At 43.3% G+C, this 19,312-nt stretch overlaps 1 protein-coding gene across 8 annotated transcripts in view; it reads right to left on the bottom strand.

Annotated features, from left to right (window-relative positions):
• The window catches only part of Ccdc91 (coiled-coil domain containing 91), a 187,281-nt gene that overhangs the window by 42,542 nt on the left and 125,427 nt on the right, over positions 1-19,312 (bottom strand). For all 8 annotated transcript variants that reach the window (XM_052718968.1, XM_052718967.1, XM_052718969.1 and 5 more), the window contains 3 exons: positions 14,837-14,929; positions 14,144-14,212; positions 10,492-10,668 (listed from right to left, as the gene is read on the bottom strand). In XM_052718968.1, coding sequence (XP_052574928.1) covers positions 10,492-10,668; positions 14,144-14,212; positions 14,837-14,929 — 339 coding nt within the window. The remainder of the gene's footprint in view (positions 1-10,491; positions 10,669-14,143; positions 14,213-14,836; positions 14,930-19,312) is intronic.

The raw sequence follows: 19,312 nt of genomic DNA, 5'->3' as shown, positions 1-19,312 counted from the left end.
TTCTACCCTTCTGTCTGGACTCAAAAGCCAAGAAAAGATGTTCATTTCCATTAACGTGGTTCATTCAAGTCTCCTGTTTCTCTGAATGGCTGGGCTACACAGAATCTGGGGCCAGCCTCTGGGGACCCACACACGCCTGGTACTGCTAAAAGAGTTGACAGGAGTGCTGTCCTCTGTCACTCAGCTGTGCACACAGGAAACTCTGCATCCAACAGGATGGAAGCTCTGCCCCCAAACGGGGGCGACTGTCACTATCCCTTACAAAGTACAAGCATATGTGCAGAATCACCTCCACTAAACAGTCAATCTGAAGCAAACTGTGCCATAGTTAGAAGATGGCCACACTCCATAAAAAAAGTAAGAGCCCTGTTCCATGCTTTAAACAGCACCCATGTCTTATCTGTTCCAAACACTAACCCAGACGAGGCACCCAACTTCAGACCAGGTTTTTTCAAGAATTTTAAAATTATCATACAAAGTATAAACCAGAGTCACAAATACTTGACATCTCAAAGGTGCCACCTCACCACTTCCGAGCAGAACCTGTTCTAGTTTCTGTCTCCCTTCCCCATCCACATGCGTCCTTCCCCTGCCCCGGCTGTCTCTACTTTCATGCTCCGCTGTGTCCTTTCTGCCCTTCCCCCTCAGCATCCTTTCACCCTCATTTAGCCTCTACTTTTTAGGTTTTACCCACATTTCCTCCTGTTCATATACATGCAAACAAACATTATTGAGCGAGGATCCAGATATGAGGGAGAATGTAAGAGCTTGTTGTGTTTGGGGTTTGGTTTGGTTGTATTTCTGAGTTTGAGTCTCCTCATTTAATATATTACTTCCCAGATCCATCTGTTTACCTACAAATTTCATCTGTATAGCTGAGTAAAAGTCCACTGTGTTTATATACATTTCCATTACCCACCATTTGTTAATTCCACTTCCTTGTGATCATTACAGTCAACAAGGGTATGCAGGTGTCTCTGTAGCAGGATGTAATAGGCCCAATCTCTTCTCTAGGCTTATCTACAGATTATCAACAGGCATCAGATATTTAATACAAAACAGATTTTTAATCTCAACAAAACTTGAGCCTTTTTCAAAACTTTAATATAATAGGAATTTGTTCTTAAAAACCACAATTTACTAAGAAATGGCTCTGAGGATTGGTAGGTCTGGCCAAATGAAAGCACCACCACAATTCAGTTTATCACAATTCATACTATCACCTGACACCAGACAGAAGTTCCCAAGGCCCTGGTAACTACTGTGTAACTTCTACCACAACATTCTCTCTCCTTAAGAATTCATGTGAGTGGTACCATATAACCTGCATATTAATTCTCCAGTTCTGGCTTCCTTCCTATAGCTAAGGAATTCCCCACCAGTGACTCTGTCAAACACATAGTTGTGATACTTTTTTTTCTCTATCACAGCCCACAATACTATATAAACTTACCTTGTATACTATGGCTCCTTCTCAATTGACCTTATATACTTCACAAGGGCCAGCTCTGTGTACCAAAACCTTCTCTAGAACTGACAACAAGGGATCAGTGCTCAGCAAAAATTACAGAGTAAATGAATAGCAGGAGAATAATGCCATCTAAGGGCTTTCTTATATAATTATCTATTTCTATCCAAGACAAATCTGTACTTCATACTAAAGATGAGAAGCTTGGGGTGGAGAAATGGAGGATGGGGGTGGGGACAACTTGTGGCAAACTTCAATGCCTCTAGAGATAGGCAGCCTAGACCTGACAAGGTCAGATGCCCATTGTGACGTGCTATAGAACCCCTGTATCTTCACGGTGGTATAGGCAGGTGGGGCTGGGGAGATGGCTCAGTCATTAAAATGCTTGCTATGCAAGTCTGAGAACCTAGATTTACTGAGGTTCAACCTGCAAGAACCCAGATAAAAATCTGAGCATAGTAACATATGCTTGTAATCCCAGCATGCAGGAAACAAGCAGAGATAGGACACCTCTGGGGCTCCCTGGACAGTCATTCTAGGCCTAACCAGAAAGCCCAGGAACAGGAAACAGTCCACCTTGAAGGGAGGGTGGTGGGGGGACCGACTTGACCTCCAGCTTCCAGATGTTCAAACAGGAACCTCCATAAGAAGCGCACACACTGGGGGTGATAACGGCATCTGCCTCATTAATGTAGCTGATTAGGACGAATGTAGTGAAAAAGTAAAAAGTCAACTCAGACATATTAGCAACTAACTGGAAAAGTGCATGCCACTCACTGGAAGTGAAGAACCAACGCTGTGATGGTCATTGCTGATGTCAGGACAACCACTAGCAGCTCCTCTTAAGACTTCTACTCCCCACAGGAAGCCTTTCATCTATTCCTCCCCCAATCCTTAAAGCAGCTTCTTTGTCTAGAATAGCCTATAAAGTCATGGAGAATAAAGCTGCCCGAATGACCCCAGAACATGAAGACCATCACTGTTCTCCTTGTTTGCGATACAATCATGTCCTGTCAACTTCTGTAACACTTCCTATCTGAGGGGTTTTCCAAAGGATAACAAGGACATTAGTTATACATCTAAAACTCACAGCTACAGTGCTCCAGGGTAGGAACAGAAAGCAGGGACACGATTTCAGATTCCTATCACTAATAAGCCAAGGGGAAGTCTATTTATAAGTTACATTTCTGACTTAGCCACATAACTCACTTAGGAAAATTAATTTAACCTGTGGGAAACTTTTCAGAGCAGTTTATAATAACTCATTGATTTTTTTCAACTAGTTTTCCCTGGGGGATGCAACTAATTCATAAAGTGACACCTACAAATTTATTTTAAAATTTGGGATAAGGCCAGTTGTGGCAGATGTGCCTGGAATCCTGGTACTCAGGAAGTGGGGGCAAGAAGATCAGGAGTTGGGGACATCCTCAGTTATTTAGTGAGTGTGATTCCAGCTCTGTGCATGAGACTGTGTCTCTAAAACAACAATAAAACTCTGGGTTGAATACAAGGAGGTCACAGGAAGGAGCTTCCAGAAAGTCTATTCTTCAGTGGCAGGCACTGTGTGTCATTTCTAAACGTCTATTTAAGCTGGTATTTTATACCTATAATTTTATTTCTCTTATTTTACCTATTAGATTCATTAATTTACTTTTCCCTTTATATTGAGAGTTTTAGAAAAAAATCAAGATATAATCACATCATATGATGCCAGCAAGAGTGGAAAAGGAAGCCTTGATCTCGTCCCATGAACACTCAGAACCAACAGCAGCATAGGCACAAACAGTGCTCACGAGAAGCCACACACACTGAGAAGTTCATTTACCCTGGGTGAGCATGGAGTCAACCACATCAAAGCTACCAGGACATGGTGACAGGGAGCCCCTTTGCTTAACAAATCTGCCGAGGGGAAGGTGGTGGACTGCCCGCACCCCACCAGTCTTCCTGGGAGTGCTCTTGGCACTGTCTCACCTGTCAGCAATGACAAGGCATGACAAAGGCTGTTCCTGAGGCCCGAAGAGGCAGGTAAGAACGAAGATGGCGGATGGCATTACATCAGCACAAGAGCAGTCCCAGCTCTGCCTGGAAGAGAACTTCATGGTTCCTTCATGGGAGAAGAAGAGCTATAGCAAGGCTTTGCCTATGCAGGGCTATCAGGGGGGTGAGCCTCTACTCTACTGGGGGTCGGGGGCAGGGGAATGAAGTGAGTGAGACAGCACATGCCAGAAAGACAGACAGACAGACAGAGCTGACAGGATACACATAGCGAGCTTCTCAGAGGCTGTGCTTACCTCTGATCAGGCTGACGACTGAGGAAGAATGGAGAAGCTAGCTGGCTTTTCTAATGTACAAAGAAACTCAAAATATTAAAAATAAACGTGGAACCTGATCCGTGAAAGGTAACTTCAAGGAGAACCCACCTCACCTGCCAGGATGGGCACTGTAGGAAGACAGGTCAAGGGTCGAGAAACAGGAACTGTGTGCAGTGCTGATGGGAGTGTGGTCGGCAGTCACAGGACAATCTGCATGATGAGTCTCAACAGCACCTCTAAGCTTATCATAGGACCTGGGCCTCCCAGGCCTACACAGATGCACATAAACAGACTAAGAGAATTCAGTGACTAATGTGTAAAGCCTGGTGACTCACAGGAGGAGACATCAGCAGGAACTAAGGCAGAACTGATGACAGGTCCAGCTCTGGACAGCAGAAGCCCAGGGACAGTGAGAAACATTCAGGGCATTTCTGTGCTAATAACTGGCTGCTGTAGAAGACACAGTGACATTTCCACATGAAACCGCTACGTGATATCTGATGCCATCAAAAAAAGCCAACGGCACTCTTGATGACTATGCTGGAATGTGTGATCAGATATCCACTAGTGTAAGGTTAATTGTAAGAGACTTCTGTTCCTGACTTGTCTTAGGACAGGACATTTTCTGGAACACATTTGGTGAGCTAGACATTTGGACCTCCTAGGAGACATGGGGGTGGGCAGAGATCATATACAAAGCTCTCAAATAAGTAAGGTCAGACAATTTTTAAACACATGACTCAATCAAACTCAGGTTGTGAGAGAAAGTAACTGTGGAAGACACATGATCTGGTGTGGTGGTATTGTGTTCCCCAAAATATTGTGCACCCTAATAAACTTATCTGGGGACAGAGAACAGAACAGCCACTAGATATAGAGGCCAGAAAATGGTGGCACACACGCCTTTAATCCTATCACTTGGGAGGCAGAGATTCATCCAGATCATGGTGACACATGTCTTTAATCCCAAAAAATGAGCCTTTAATCCCAGAAAGTGATGGCAGAAAGCAGAAAGGTATATAAGGCATGAAAACCAGGAACTAGGCTGGTTAAGCTTTTAGGCTTTTGAGCAGCAGTATAGCTGAGATTCATTCTGGATGAGGACACAGAGGCATCCAGTCTGAGGAAACAGGATCAGCTGAGGAATTGACAAGGTGAGGTAGCTGTGGCTTGTTCTGCTTCTCTGATCTTCCAGCGTTCCCCAATAACTGGCACCAGGTTTGTTTTTATTATTAATAAGACTCTTTAAGATTCATGCAACAATCTGGTGGCACAGCCATATCTGAATGGAATGGCAGAAGTCATAAGGCCAGCACAGCTGCTTGACAAAGATCCAGCAGAGCTGAACCACATGATGGCTGCCATGCCACCTTTGGTTTTCATCTCCACCTGTTGCATACTTGGGGCATTTTTAATATTTGTACAATTTGGGGATGTTGGGTTGATGGAAAATTCCTTATGAATCATTTATGCATTCTCCCAGGAGTACGGCTTCAAAGCTTCCCCAGGAAAGCCTGAACATACTATTTCCCCTGCTTTTAGGGAGATATCCTTATCTACTTGAAGGTCTTCCTTTTATGCCTTGGAGGTTATGACACATAAAGAAGCCAGAGGTCTCTTCATGAGGCTATGAGACATTCTTGAAACATCTGTCTCTGTCCTTACACAGGAACAAGATATTCAAAACAAAGTAAACTTAAAAAGGTCAACAAGATTTGGTGGGCTAGAGGAGTTGGCCACAATTCAGATTCCAAGCCTCTTCCCACTGTATACTCAGATAATTACGTGTCATATACCTCTGCCCTACATAGAGACATATTGATGAGCAAAGTATGGAGTGGAAAGATGGTAAAAGTATGAGATGTCAGGACCTCCCTCTCTTAGAAGTTAGCTCATGCAGAGCCACTATAATGTCATATGACCAAGGAACAACAGAATGCCAGGATTAGACATATAGACAATATTATATAAATGTGAACATCGATTGTATTATGCCAGAATTGAATAATAACTGCAGCAGCCTTAGATTGAGGATTTTCCTGGGCACTTTGACCACTAAGAGTTAATAATACACTGCTTGGGACATGGCAAAATGCCCAGGGTAGCTTGAACATTTTTGTTTTGGTCTAGTGTCCTTGAAGCAACCAAAGCTGTGAGTCTGTGAACAGACTTTCATATGCTTCTAGAGTCTTAAAACTGGGTTATGGGGTTACTGAGTAAGAATGATAGCTCTGTTTATTAATGATGTCAGTACTTGAGGGAAAATGATTGGAAATGATAACTCTGTTCTGTCATAGATTATTAATGACTAAAAGATGAGCAAGAGGAAGTGGAACACATGTCCAAAACCAAAAATGATATGATCTGTGTTTTGGAACATAATGGATGTATCCCTGCTTACTAAATTTTGTATAAGTAAAGAAGCATTCTGGCTGCTAGTCAGTCAGGCCGCAAGATTCTCCTGACTATCATGGCCTGGCTCACTTCCTTCCCCTGCCGACTCCTTACATCCTCTGCTGGGACCTGTCCACCGCCAGGGATGGCTCCTGGCAATCTGGGCACCAGCACTCCCGGGAGCAGCAGGAAGAGTCACATGCAGCAGGTACACCTGCTCTGGGTAGGGAGAAAAGAAGGTGCCATTCTGAAAGTTCATGAGCAGCCTTCAGAAGACCTGTGGTTCTCAAGGAGCCCAGGCACTTGTGATACAGAAGACAATGGCTTATGAATGCAGTCAAAAACTGAGTTCTTCATGATGCAGAATAAAGTCTTAGTCTTTTAAGCCATTATTAGGTATTTCTGATTGATTCTCTACCTATCTGTGGATTTTATTTTCCTGTTTCTTTGAATAGTTTTTAGTTTCTAAACAATGCACATTTAAAATAATACAAAGCAGTGACTCAGAAACAGATCTTTTCTTCTATATTTATTCCCCACCGTGTGACTGCTAAAACACATTGTTTGTTTGTTTGGGGCTGTCTCACGTAGTAGTAACTTTTGGGGATTAATTCTGCAAAGTCTGCAGTCTTCGTCATATGTTTTACTGAAGTTTCTTATTTGTTGTTTACATTAGTGATCTATTAAAAGGTGGAGGCATAGATTTCCTTATTATTTCGAATCACTGAGGTTTCCACCTTTTTCCAGAAGGTTCCCTTGCTATAGCAACCTGGACACAGTAATTACAGCTCTACATCCTACCTAGTCTCTACTCTCTGCTTTCTGAATCTCAGTCAGAGGCCAGCAGGTCACAGGCCCTTCTCAGGGTGTATGTGACCTTAGCCAGAGGCCAGAGGGTCACAGGCCCTTCTCAGGGTGTATGTGACCTAAGCCAGAGGCCAGCAGGTCACAGGCTCTTCTCAGGGTGTATGTGACCTTAGCCAGAGGCCAGCAGGTCACAGGCCCTTTTCAGGGTGTATGTGACCTTAGCCAGAGGCCAGAGGGTCACAGGCCCTTCTCAGGGTGTATGTGACCTAAGCCAGAGGCCAGCGGGTCACAGGCTCTTCTCAGGGTGTGTGTGACCTTAGCCAGAGGCCAGCAGGTCACAGGCCCTTCTCAGGGTGTGTGTGACCTTAGCCAGAGGCCAGCAGGTCACAGGCCCTTCTCAGGGTGTATGTGACCTTAGCCAGAGGCCAGCAGGTCACAGGTCCTTCTCAGGGTGTATGTGACCTTAGCCAGAGGCTAGAGGGTCACAGGCCCTTCTCAGGGTGTATGTGACCTAAGCCAGAGGCCAGAGGGTCACAAGCCCTTCTCAGGGTGTGTATGACCTTAGCCAGAGGTCAGTGGGTCACAGGCCCTTCTCAGGACATGTGTGACCTTAGCCAGAGGCCAGAGGTCAGTGGGTCACAGGCCCTTCTCAGGACATGTGTGACCTTAGCCAGAGGCCAATGGGTCACAGGCCTTTCTCAGGATGTGTGTGTCCTTAGCCAGAGCTTTTCAAAGCCATTTATGGAAAATGAGTTTTTCCTCTAGATTTTTCCTCTTTAGTGTTTCCAGCCTCTGCTTTACCCCAACAGGTATTTCTGTAGCTGAGACGATAATCATCACCATCCCTGTCACTGACAAACATCCTAGACATAGGGCTTTTCTATGGGGCAGGATGGATCTGGTAGGAGTTGGGAAGAAGAACGGGAATATGATCAAAATACACTGTATTCACAAATGAAATTCTCAAAGAATTATTAGAAAGACTGTATTGAAACAGTAAAAGTACTTACTACACTGAACAATAAGAACAAAGAGCAGGTTTTCCAGTAAGCTGCAGAGCCAGTCACATAACAATCCTCTCGGCAGCAGCTTCTGTGGGGCTGCAAACCTGGTACCTCATGGGGGCTACGGACTGGGCTTTCACAGTTAACGCCCTGTCCAAAGCTGCACTAAGGAGACGGAAACGTAAGGAGCTGGTTAGAACTTCAGGAAGCTAGCTTAGGAATAACTAACCATTTTTTTCTTGAATAAATATTTGGATGGGTACAAGAATTTGGAAAAATTTGGATAACTTTTACTAATATTTTCCTACTTTTATGAAGCTGATTTTGGTGGTACTTATCCATCAATCTAACAGGCCTGCTTAGTCTTCCTTTCAAAGAATGTTAATATTTGCCTAATTCCTTTTTAGATATATAAAATTTACAATTTAAGTATTTATTCAATTTGGGATATATTTTACATAGAAAGTGCAGAAGGCAATGGGAAGCCAATTGCAGTATTTTAAAAAACTTTCCTAATTAAAATTCTTTTGAGAATTTAATAAAAGTAAAATTTGTCTTTGCAGAAAAATCTGCACATATGTACAGTTTTGTGTAATTTTAATAAATTCTTAGACTACCTAGGCTTTCTTCTAGGGAATACAGACTCAAAGCATGGAATCTGTCACATGATCCCTGTATGTATCAATCCTAGGAGGGACTGGGTATTTCTGGATTGGTGTCTGCTCCAATGTTCTCCCAGCCTGTTTGTTCTTAGACAACAGCACTGTTTCAGCTAAACTGGGCACTTCTCTGCTCTGCTCTCCTCTGAAGCACTATCCTGTGCACAGTAAGCTCCTCACACCTCTGCAGCTTTGTTTTTTCATGCCAACTGACCACCAAACACTTGACAGGACCACCAAACACTTGACAGAACCACCAAACACTTGACACGACCACCAAACAAACACTTGACACGACCACCAAACACTTGACACGACCACCAAACACTTGACACGACCACCAAACACTTGACACGACCACCAAACACTTGACATGACCACCAAACACTTGACATGACCACCAAACACTTGACATGACCACCAAACACCTGATACAACCACCAAACACTTGACACGACCACCAAACACTTGACACGACCACCAAACACTTGACATGACACCTTTGTCAGCTTCCTATCATCTTTTAAAAGGCTAGGTTACTATTTTTCTACTACTGTATCTAACGAAATGCTTTTCTACTACCATATCTAAATGGCACTGGGGAGAAATAGGAAGTCACTTTAGTTATTAATACAGCAAAGAGTAAGTTTGATTGTAGCCTCTTATTTGATTATCCTAAATAATCAGGTGAGGTGTGAGCTTCACAGAGCTTTCCACAAAAGCCATGTTTCTGCCACTTGCCCTGAGTAAGAGTATAGGCTTTAAGCAATGGAATGTCAGTTGTATGACTAACTGAAGTCAACATGTGGAGATTACTCAGAATGCATCTGATAGGCCAGCACACTCACATTGCTTCCCTTATGGCCACTTCCTGCCCAGGGTTCCCTGTGTGCAATCAGAGAAATTCACATTCAGATAGACAGACTCGAGCAAAAGCTTACATTGCTAAGAATCTCCATTACATTCTCAACTTACAGGGGGCACATTTTGTGCTGTTTGTGTTTTGGTCTTATGTAGCCCAAGCAGGCTGCAAACTTGCTACACAGCTGAGGCTGGTCTTCAACCACCGATCTTCCCGCCTCTATTTCCTGAGCTAGGATTACAGGTGGGCACTGCCATGCCCAGATTTTGAGGGGACACATTTTAAATGGTATGTTGTGCTATACCATATAGAAGCCTGACATCCTATAGAGAAAATAGGTCTTTTTATGTATTTGTCTTTTATTCAAGCACCTCTGCCCATACAAAACCTGAATCCCTGGTAAAACAGAACATGCAAGTTTGACTATGGAAATGAAGCTTTGGGAGATCATGGGCGAAAGTTACTCTGTATGGAGGACATGCTGGTTCACTGCACATTTCCTCTCGGGAGACCATGGGGAGACTTGTGAGGTTATGTTAGTTATTGCTGCCAACTAAAGATACACAGGTATACAAGTCAGACATAATTTATTTGAATCAAACTGTTTTTCTAATCAAATACATTATTTACTGTGTGAATGTGCACATATTCCTGCATGCATGCACATGTGTATGCATGAAAGGTAGGAAAGGGGAGAAAGAGAATGAATGAATGAAATGAATGTAGGGTGCTTAATACAGTTAGAGTGACAAAACAGAAACATAGATTCTGATCTTTCTTAAATAAAAGAAAAACATAAAATATGTTATAGGATTTTTAATACTAGGAAGGTAAAAAATTATTGAATATTAAAAAAAAAACAGGTCAAAACAGAAATATTATGATAAAAATAAAATACCTGCCTCCCAAAAGTAAGGTAGCAATAGCCAGGTGCTTTCTCCTCTGAGGGATGGGGACCAAGGAGCCACACTTCTGGGTGACTTACCTGACTCATCACTCGCTGCTCCTGGATGGCGGCCTGAATAGCCTCTGCTACCCTTTCCTGATCTCTTGCATGCTCTGCCTTCCACATTTCCCGTTCTTCAGCATGAACTTTTTCCAGATTTTTCCTTTCTTCTTCCACTGCTTTGGTGATGACATCTTTCATAGCTTCTTTCTCAAGCTTAAAACAAAAACAAAACAAAACAAAAATGGCCAAAACAGCAATGTTAGCAATAAGTTCAAGCCCCAGACATTAAACTTAACACACAGTCCCAACATTGCTGCATTTCTGTATATTACATAAAGGCGCACTGCATTCAATCATTTTGATACAGATTTCCCCCCCTCACCTCCTGATATTTCTCCACTTTAAAGAAATCAAACCTTAGCTTAAAGCAGCAGGCATCAAAAAGTAGGTCTTAAAAGTTATTTATGGGGGCTGGAGAGATGGCTTAGCAGGTAATGGCACCAGCTGTTCTTCCAGAGGACCCAGGTTCAAGACCCACACCCACAGGGCAGCTCACAACTCTCTGTAACTCTAGTTCCAGGGGATCCAGCATCCTTACACAGACATACAAGTAGGCAAAGCACCAACGCATATAAAATAAAAATAAATACATTATTGTTTAAAAGTTATTTACGATAAGGAAGTGCTGTGGGAAGTTCTGTATGGCAAATGTGTTGCTAATTAGTCAATAAATAAAACACTGATTGGCCGTTGGCTAGGCAGGAAGTGTAGGCGGGGCAAGGAGGAGAATAAAGCTGGGAAGTGGAAGGCTGAGTCAGAGAGACACTGCCAGCCGCCACGATGAGAAACAGCATGTGAAGATGCCGGTAAGCCACGAGCCATGTGGCAAGGTATAGATTTATGGAAATGGATTAATTTAAGCTGTAGGAACAGTTAGCAAGAAGCCTGCCACAGCCATACAGTTTGAAACCAATGTAAGTCTCTGTGTTTACTTGGTCAGGTTTGAGAGGCTGTGGGACTGGCAGGTGAGAGAGATTTGTTCTGACTGTGGGCCAGTCAGGAAAACTCTAGCAACAAATGGCGTCCAACGTGGTGGCAAGAGTTTCCACCTAAAAACTGAGAAAAAAAGATTCTAAAATGGAGCTAAAAACAGTTCCTAATTGTCTCTCTCAAATGAGCAGCAGCTGCCTGTTTGAGCTACTGGTGGGTTCCTAGAGTGCGTGCTCGACCTGCAGTATGGCGGGAATGAGGCCTCTGCAAGTGGCACATTAAGCTACATGGTGGATTTAGCCTTTGCTAGTGCAAAACAAAAAAGGGTTTCTGGGCTACTTGCTGCTTGGATAAAAGCATAGACCCACGATAGCTCCCAGAGCTGGCGGTAAACCACTGCCGTGTTGGGAAGCTGAGGTGGGCGGAACCAGCAGCCACAGCTGCTGCAGTTTAAAGCAAGAGATTCACAATAAGACAGATTCAGATGTAATAGTTTGCAATGTGTGTAAAAGATACGTAGGCTTGAAAGAGACAAAAAAGATGATATATAGAGTTATAGAAACAAATACATAGTTTTAAAAAATAAAGTCTTTAAAAAGACAGTAAAGGTAGTATAAAAAATAAGCCACGTAAAAATGGATATTACACAGAGAATCTGCATTGTGTTGTCTTTGGGACTTTTAACTGCAGAAAAACATTTGATTGTAAAAGCTGTTGAGTTATGCCAAAATGTATATTTTAAAGGTACCTTGACTTCAAAATTTGGATATAAGGATATGTTACTTTGGAAAGGAGACTCTGCTTTTGTTTCCACAGAAAGCCAGAGGCTATGGATTTGTTCCAGATTAAGACACATCAGGTTTGACCAGCCAAGACCCCCTGAAAGGTCTCCGATGACACCATGGCCCAGATGATCCAACATCCAGAACGGTTTGAAGGCATCTGGCTCAGACGATACAGCCTCATGGACTATTCCATAATCCTAAAATTTTCTTTGTTTCCCCATAAGATACAGCGCCCCCCCTCCAGCAGGAAGTAGTAAGAGAAGCTACGCCCAAATTCCCAAATTATATGTAATTTTACTTTGTTAAGGTTAAAACCTTCCTTTTTGAAAAAAAAAAAGGGGAAGTGCTGTGGGAAGTTCTGTATGGCAAATGTGTTGCTAATTAGTCAATAAATAAAACACTGATTGGCCGTTGGCTAGGCAGGAAGTGTAGGCGGGGCAAGGAGGAGAATAAAGCTGGGAAGTGGAAGGCTGAGTCAGAGAGACACTGCCAGCCGCCACGATGAGAAACAGCATGTGAAGATGCCGGTAAGCCACGAGCCATGTGGCAAGGTATAGATTTATGGAAATGGATTAATTTAAGCTGTAGGAACAGTTAGCAAGAAGCCTGCCACAGCCATACAGTTTGAAACCAATGTAAGTCTCTGTGTTTACTTGGTCGGGTTTGAGAGGCTGTGGGACTGGCAGGTGAGAGAGATTTGTTCTGACTGTGGGCCAGTCAGGAAAACTCTAGCAACAAGGAAGAAACTACAGTAAACTGAAATGTGTCTTTCACAACATAACTCTTTCCTGTATTTTCAAAGACTCCTGTAATTGAACATGATTTCTAAACTGCTGATATTTGGAAAACACGGATTCACGTGTTGCTCCTTCAGAAGTCTGCACACTTCCTTGTTACCTGACAGGTGAATGTCGTATTCATTTGCACGGTCACCACTCCACCACCAACCTCCCTAAGTCCTGGAAAGCACATGGGGACTTTCCAGACTATTACCTTTGCTCAGTCTCCCTCTGTCTCCATTCAAGCCAACAGCCTGACCTTTTGTTCTTCCTGGATCCTCTCTCTGTTCAGAACTTGGCTCTCATCAGCTACTCCTCACATGTGTTGAATTCATCACAGACTTCTGCACTTGTTTACTTTGGCTTTTAAGCTGTTTGTCCAATTATTCGTCTCCTATGCTACACTGCACATGCCCTCTACCAACGCTCTCCTGTGTCTAGCATCCTATTTCCCAGAAGCTAATGCCCATTTCCATTAATGACACACCTAAGCCACACAGTGCCACACACCTTCCTTAGCTACAGACTCAAATTTAGAAGACTAGCCACTTCTTCAGGCTCACTTTAAAGGTAATTTATTATTAAAAAACATTTTAATGTGGACATTTTACAGCCATGATAATTTAATTAGTTACTCATTGCATTGTTGATGAGTAGGCATTTTTTTTTATCCAACTGTAGGTTTCATAAGGAAATGACAAAAATCATAATAATTCTTGGACCACCACCCTCAACAAAGTGAGATTACATATGCCATTCAAATAGTTGCTATGGCTACTGAACCTACTTCTAAATCACAAGCATATCTGTTTCTCTCTCCTCTCTCTCTCTCTCTCTCTCTCTCTCTCTCTCTCTCTCTCATCTCTCTCTCTCTCATCCATCCAGTACTAGAGGTATCACTGTTCTAACATAACTATTTTAAAATAAGTAACTAATAATCTATGTTCAATGCCATCATCTTATAGAATATGAATTAACAGGAATATGAATGATCATACTGAAAGTAAAAACTAGAGTGACGAAAAAGTGGAATTTTTCTGTAATGAAGTATTGTTCTACATTGTGTTACTGTCAGTGACAATGATTTTCATTCCACTGAGAAAGAATGCCAGCATTATGCACAGGCATACCTACCTTCACAGCTGACTCCAGTGTCTCTTTATTCCTCTGCATTTCTTCCTGCAGGCATTTTCCCAGTGTTTCCTACGAACAAGAAGCAACAGGGAGGATTCAGCAAAGGAAGGCAGTTGTACCCCAGGCAGTTGACCCACCCTTCTCCTGCTGTGGGTACCCCAGGCAGTTGATCTACCCTTCTCCTGCTGTGGGTACCCCAGGCAGTTGACCCACCCTTCTCCTGCTGTGGGTACCCCATGCAGTAGATCCACCCTTCTCCTGCTGTGGGTACCCCAGACAGTTGACCCACCCTTCTCTCCACTGTGGATACCCCAGGCAGTAGATCCACCCTTCTGCTGTGGGTACCCCAGGCAGTAGATCCACCCTTCTCCTGCTGTGGGTACCCCAGACAGTTGATCCACCCTTCTCCTGCTGTGGGTAACCCAGGCAGTAGATCCACCCTTCTCCTGCTGTGGATACCCCAGACAGTTGATCCACCCTTCTCCTGCTGTGGGTACCCCAGGCAGTAGATCCACCCTTCTCCTGCTGTGGATACCCCAGGCAGTAGATCCACCCTTCTGCTGTGGGTACCCCAGGCAGTAGATCCACCCTTCTCCTGCTGTGTGTACCCCAGGCAGTAGATCCACCCTTCTGCTGTGAGTACCTCAGGCAGTTGACCCACCCTTCTCAAGCTCTGGGTACCTGAGGCCTTACCTTCTGCTCCTGCGACTGCTGATCCAAAGCTTCCTGGATTTTTCCTCTTAATAATTCCTTCTCATTGTCCAGCACTTCCAGGAGCCTCTGATGCTACAAGGAAAGACACCTGAGGTATTGTTATGACTCTGAAAATCGACCAGTAAGAAAAGAGAACATCTGTATGCGGGTAACCAGTGATCACTGGAGGAAACACAGAAATACTGGCAAAATGAGGGTGGAGGGTGCAGGAAACCCAAGCTGGCAATTCATCCAACAAAGACTTTAGCTTTCACCCCATGTAAGTATACAGGGTCAGAGACAACAATCACTTAATTTTAATTACAGACACGAAAAATGCCAAGTTCAATGCCTGCCTGTGCTACATACTAAGTCCAACCGTGCCTCAAAATACAACAGGCCAAAAAGAAGGCTGGGGCATAGCTCCATGGCAAAGTGTCTGCCTCCCATGTACAAAGTCCTGATTTCCATCCCCAGCACCACAAACAAAAGCCACATATGAGAAGATATACAAAGATATACATGAGACAAACAGACAGACTGAAAATTGATACAGGTGAGGCTAGGGAGATGGCTCATCAGGAAAGTGTTTGCATGTAAGTGTGAGAGTTTGAGTTTAGAGTGCCAGTACTCCTGTAAATGTTGGGCGAGTGTGTTGACACACTTGGAATCCCATTGCTCAGGAGGCAGGACAATGGAATCCCCGAGGCAAGCTGGCTAGCTAGGCAAGCCAAACACCACAATTCTGGGTTCAAATGAGAGACCCTGCCTCCATATATGAGGTGGAGAGTGAAAGCAGACACCTGATGGCAATCTCTAGCTTCCACAGGCTGCACACATATGTGTATCACATATACACATGCCCACACATATATGCACATGGTGATATTTTATATACGCTCTAACAAATAAAGCTTGTCTAAAGATCAGAGGGCAGAGCCAGCCACAGAGTTAGCCATAAAGGCTAGGCAGTGGTGGTACACACCTTTAATCCCAGCACTTGGGAGTCACATACCTTTAATCCAGCACTTGGGAGTCACATGCCTTTAATCCCAGCACCAGTTAAGTTGAGACAGGACGTGATATGGCTGAGCAGAGAAAGGAATATAAGGCGGGAGGAGACAGGAATTTGGTGCCCTTTGGGATGAGGACTCAGTGCTGTGGATATCGCTCTGTATAAATAAAACACTGACTGGCCAATAGCCAGACAGGAAGTATAGGCGGGACTAGCAGAGAGGAAAATTGAAAGAACAGGAAGGCAGAGAGGAAGAGAATGCAGCCGCCACCAGGACAAGGAAGATGTAAGGTACCAGTAAGCCACAAGCCACGTGGCAAAGTATAGATTAATAGAAACGGGTTGAATATAAGAGTAAGAGCTAGACAATGATAGGCCTGAGTTAATGGCCAAGCAGTTTAAATAATACAAGCGTCTGTATGTTTATTTTATAAGTGGCTAAGGGACTGCCGGGGCTTGGCGGGACCTGGAGAGAAAACTCCAGCTACAGACTCAGGGCCATTCAGTCTGAAGATTCATGGAGACAGGATTTTCCCCTTTCCGCTAAGGAGTTGGCGAGGTAAGAAGTGGCTGTGACTTATTTCCTCTGATCTTTCAGCATTTGCCCTGATATCTGGCTCCCGGGTTTTTATTATAAGACCAATTAAGATTCATACTACACATGCAAACACGCATGCACACATGCCGCATACACATAAACATAAAAACAGATAAATACAACTCTCTTGAGGAGAAAGTAACCATTTTAGGCTTACAGAGGTTTGGAAAACACAATTCAACAAAATATCTAGAATTAAAAATAAATAAATAAACTATCAGTCACAAATAACTTTACAAACAACCTTTCCTTGAAAAATTCTTATGCCAACAATGTGTAGTGACAGGTGAGCCAACCCTCCTCAGAGGACAACAAGAACACAAACAGGACATGTGCACTAAAATGCCAATGCCATGCTGAGAAAATGCACCAGAAGGATGCTTCTTACTCCACAGCACCCAGTATAGCACACAAATACCAACTCTGGCCTGATCTGGACAAAGGCAGATGATACTTGGTGCCCAACAAGTAGGCAAGAGGTTCCACCTAAAACCTGAGAAAAGATTCTAAAACGGAGCTAAAAACAGCTTCCTAATTGTCTCTCTCAATGAGCGGCAGCTGCTGATTTGAGCTACTTGTGGGTTCCTAGTGTGCGCTCGACCTGCCGTATGGCAGGAATGAGGCCTCTGCAAGTGGCACTTTAAGCTGCGTGGTGGATTTAGCCTTTGCTAGCACAAAACAAAAAAAGAGGTTTCTGGGCTACACGCTGCTTGGATAAAAGCACAGACCCACGATAGCTCCCAGAGCTGGCGGTAAACATACCACCGCCATGTTGGGAAGCTGAGGTGGGCGGAGCCAGCAGCCATAGCGCCCTTTCAGTCTTACAAATGCTGCAGTTTAAAGCAATAGATTCACAATAAGACAGATTCAGATGTAATAGTTTACAATGTGTGTAAAAGATACGTAGGCTTGAAAGAGACAAAAAAGGTGATATATACAGTTATATAAACAAATACATAGTTTTAAAAAATAAAGTCTTTAAAGAGACAGTAAAATTAATATAAAAAATAAGCCATGTAAAGATGAATATTACACAGAGAATCTGGATTGTGTTGTCTTTGGGATTTTTAACTGCAGAAAAACATTTGATCGTAAAAGATGTTGAGTTAAACCAATATGTATATTTTAAAGATACCTTGACTTCAAAATTTGGATATAAGGACATGTTGCTTTGGAAAGGAGACTCTGCTTTTGTTTCCACAGAAAGCAAGAGGCTATGGATTTGTTCCAGATTAAGATACATCAGGTTTGACCAGCCAAGAACCCCTGAAAGGTCTCCAGTGACACCATGGCCCAGATGATCCAACATCCAGAATGGTGTGAAGGCAACTGGCTCAGACGATACAGCCTCATGGACTATTCCATCATCCTAAAATTTTCTTTGTGTCCCCATAAGATACAGCGCCCCCCTCCAGCAGGAAGTAGTAAGAGAAGCTACGCCCCAATTCCCAAATTATATGTAATTTTACTATGTTAAGGTTAAAACCTTCACTTTTTGAAAAAAAAAAAGAAAAGGGGAAGTGCTGTGGGATGTTCTGTATGGCAAATGTGTTGCTGTGATTGGTTGGTAAATAAAACACTGATTGGCCAGAAGTCAGGCAGGAGGAAGTGTAGGCGGGACAAAGAGGAGAATAAAGCTGGGAAGTGGAAGGCTGAGTAAGAGACATTGCCAGCCGCGGCCATGACAAACAGCATGTGAAGATGCCGGTAAGCCACAAGCCACGTGGCAAGGTATAGATTTATGGAAATAGATTACTTTAAGCTGTAAGAACAGTTAGCAAGAAGCCTGCCACGGCCATACAGTTTGTAAGCAATATAAGTCTCTGTGTTTACTTGGTCGGGTCTGAGCGGCTGTGGGACTGGCAGGTGAGAGAGATTTGTCCTGACTGTGAGCCAGGCAGGAAAACTTTAGCTACAGATACTGCCACTTGAAATGAGCTCTTTACTTACCACAGCCAAGGCGACAATAACTGTGACTCTTCCTGGGACCTTACGCACACTCATGCTTTATAAGAGGTGGGGCAACACTCAACACTCACGCCGTCTGCTGGACTGTCCCACTCTCCTCATGCTCCAGTGTGCAATCCGAGCCCTAGTGAGGGTGACCCCTTTTCATGAATTCATGAATTCTTCAACTGTTTTATAGACTCATTTCCAGAAGGGTCAACTCTCTAATAACTCTGTTAATAACTATCAGTTCTACCTAGTTATGACCTATAGCAACAAAAGCTACATAATTAATATTCCACAGAAGGCCTCACTCACAGCAATCAGTCTATAGCAGAATTGATTTCATCTCTTTATTCCTGTCCTTTCCAAAGTACTCTTAAAATAAGACAGAATTAGTGTCCATTCTCATTCACTCTATGATTCATAGGAAGAGGAGAGGAATGGCAGATAAGGATTTTTAATTCACCATGCTTATACAGATTAAAGACACACTATCTGATATGTAGAAGTCAACTGCATGTATCACCAGTTGATTCATTTTTATGACTAAGTAGAATTCTTTTGTATAAATACACAGTAGGTTTACCCATTCTACCATGGATAAAGCAGTCAGAAATGATCTTATAAACACATCTTTATTTTTCTTACAAATATCTACAACCTGGTTCAAGGTAATGTCCAAAGCTAGGCTGACTTCAGTCACCAGCGGGGCTGTGAAATGTGACAGTGTCGCAGAATGTCTGTCTGCAGGTGCAGGCACTGGATTGCACAGGCTCAGCAGCTGCGGTGAAGGGCTGACTCTTGCTTCTCACTACGGAACAGGTGATGTGTGATGGCTTTACCCCAACTGCTCTGGTTAACAAGACTTGGCTTTACAGCCCTATAAAAGACATTATGAAAATTAACTGACACT

The sequence above is a fragment of the Peromyscus californicus genome, unplaced genomic scaffold, assembly GCF_007827085.1.
Source record: "Peromyscus californicus insignis strain IS unplaced genomic scaffold, ASM782708v3 Scaffold_6__1_contigs__length_162567912, whole genome shotgun sequence".
Classification (NCBI taxonomy): domain Eukaryota; kingdom Metazoa; phylum Chordata; class Mammalia; order Rodentia; family Cricetidae; genus Peromyscus; species Peromyscus californicus.
Note: the sequence above shows the minus strand (reverse complement) of the source record. Positions and strands in the feature narration are given on the sequence as shown.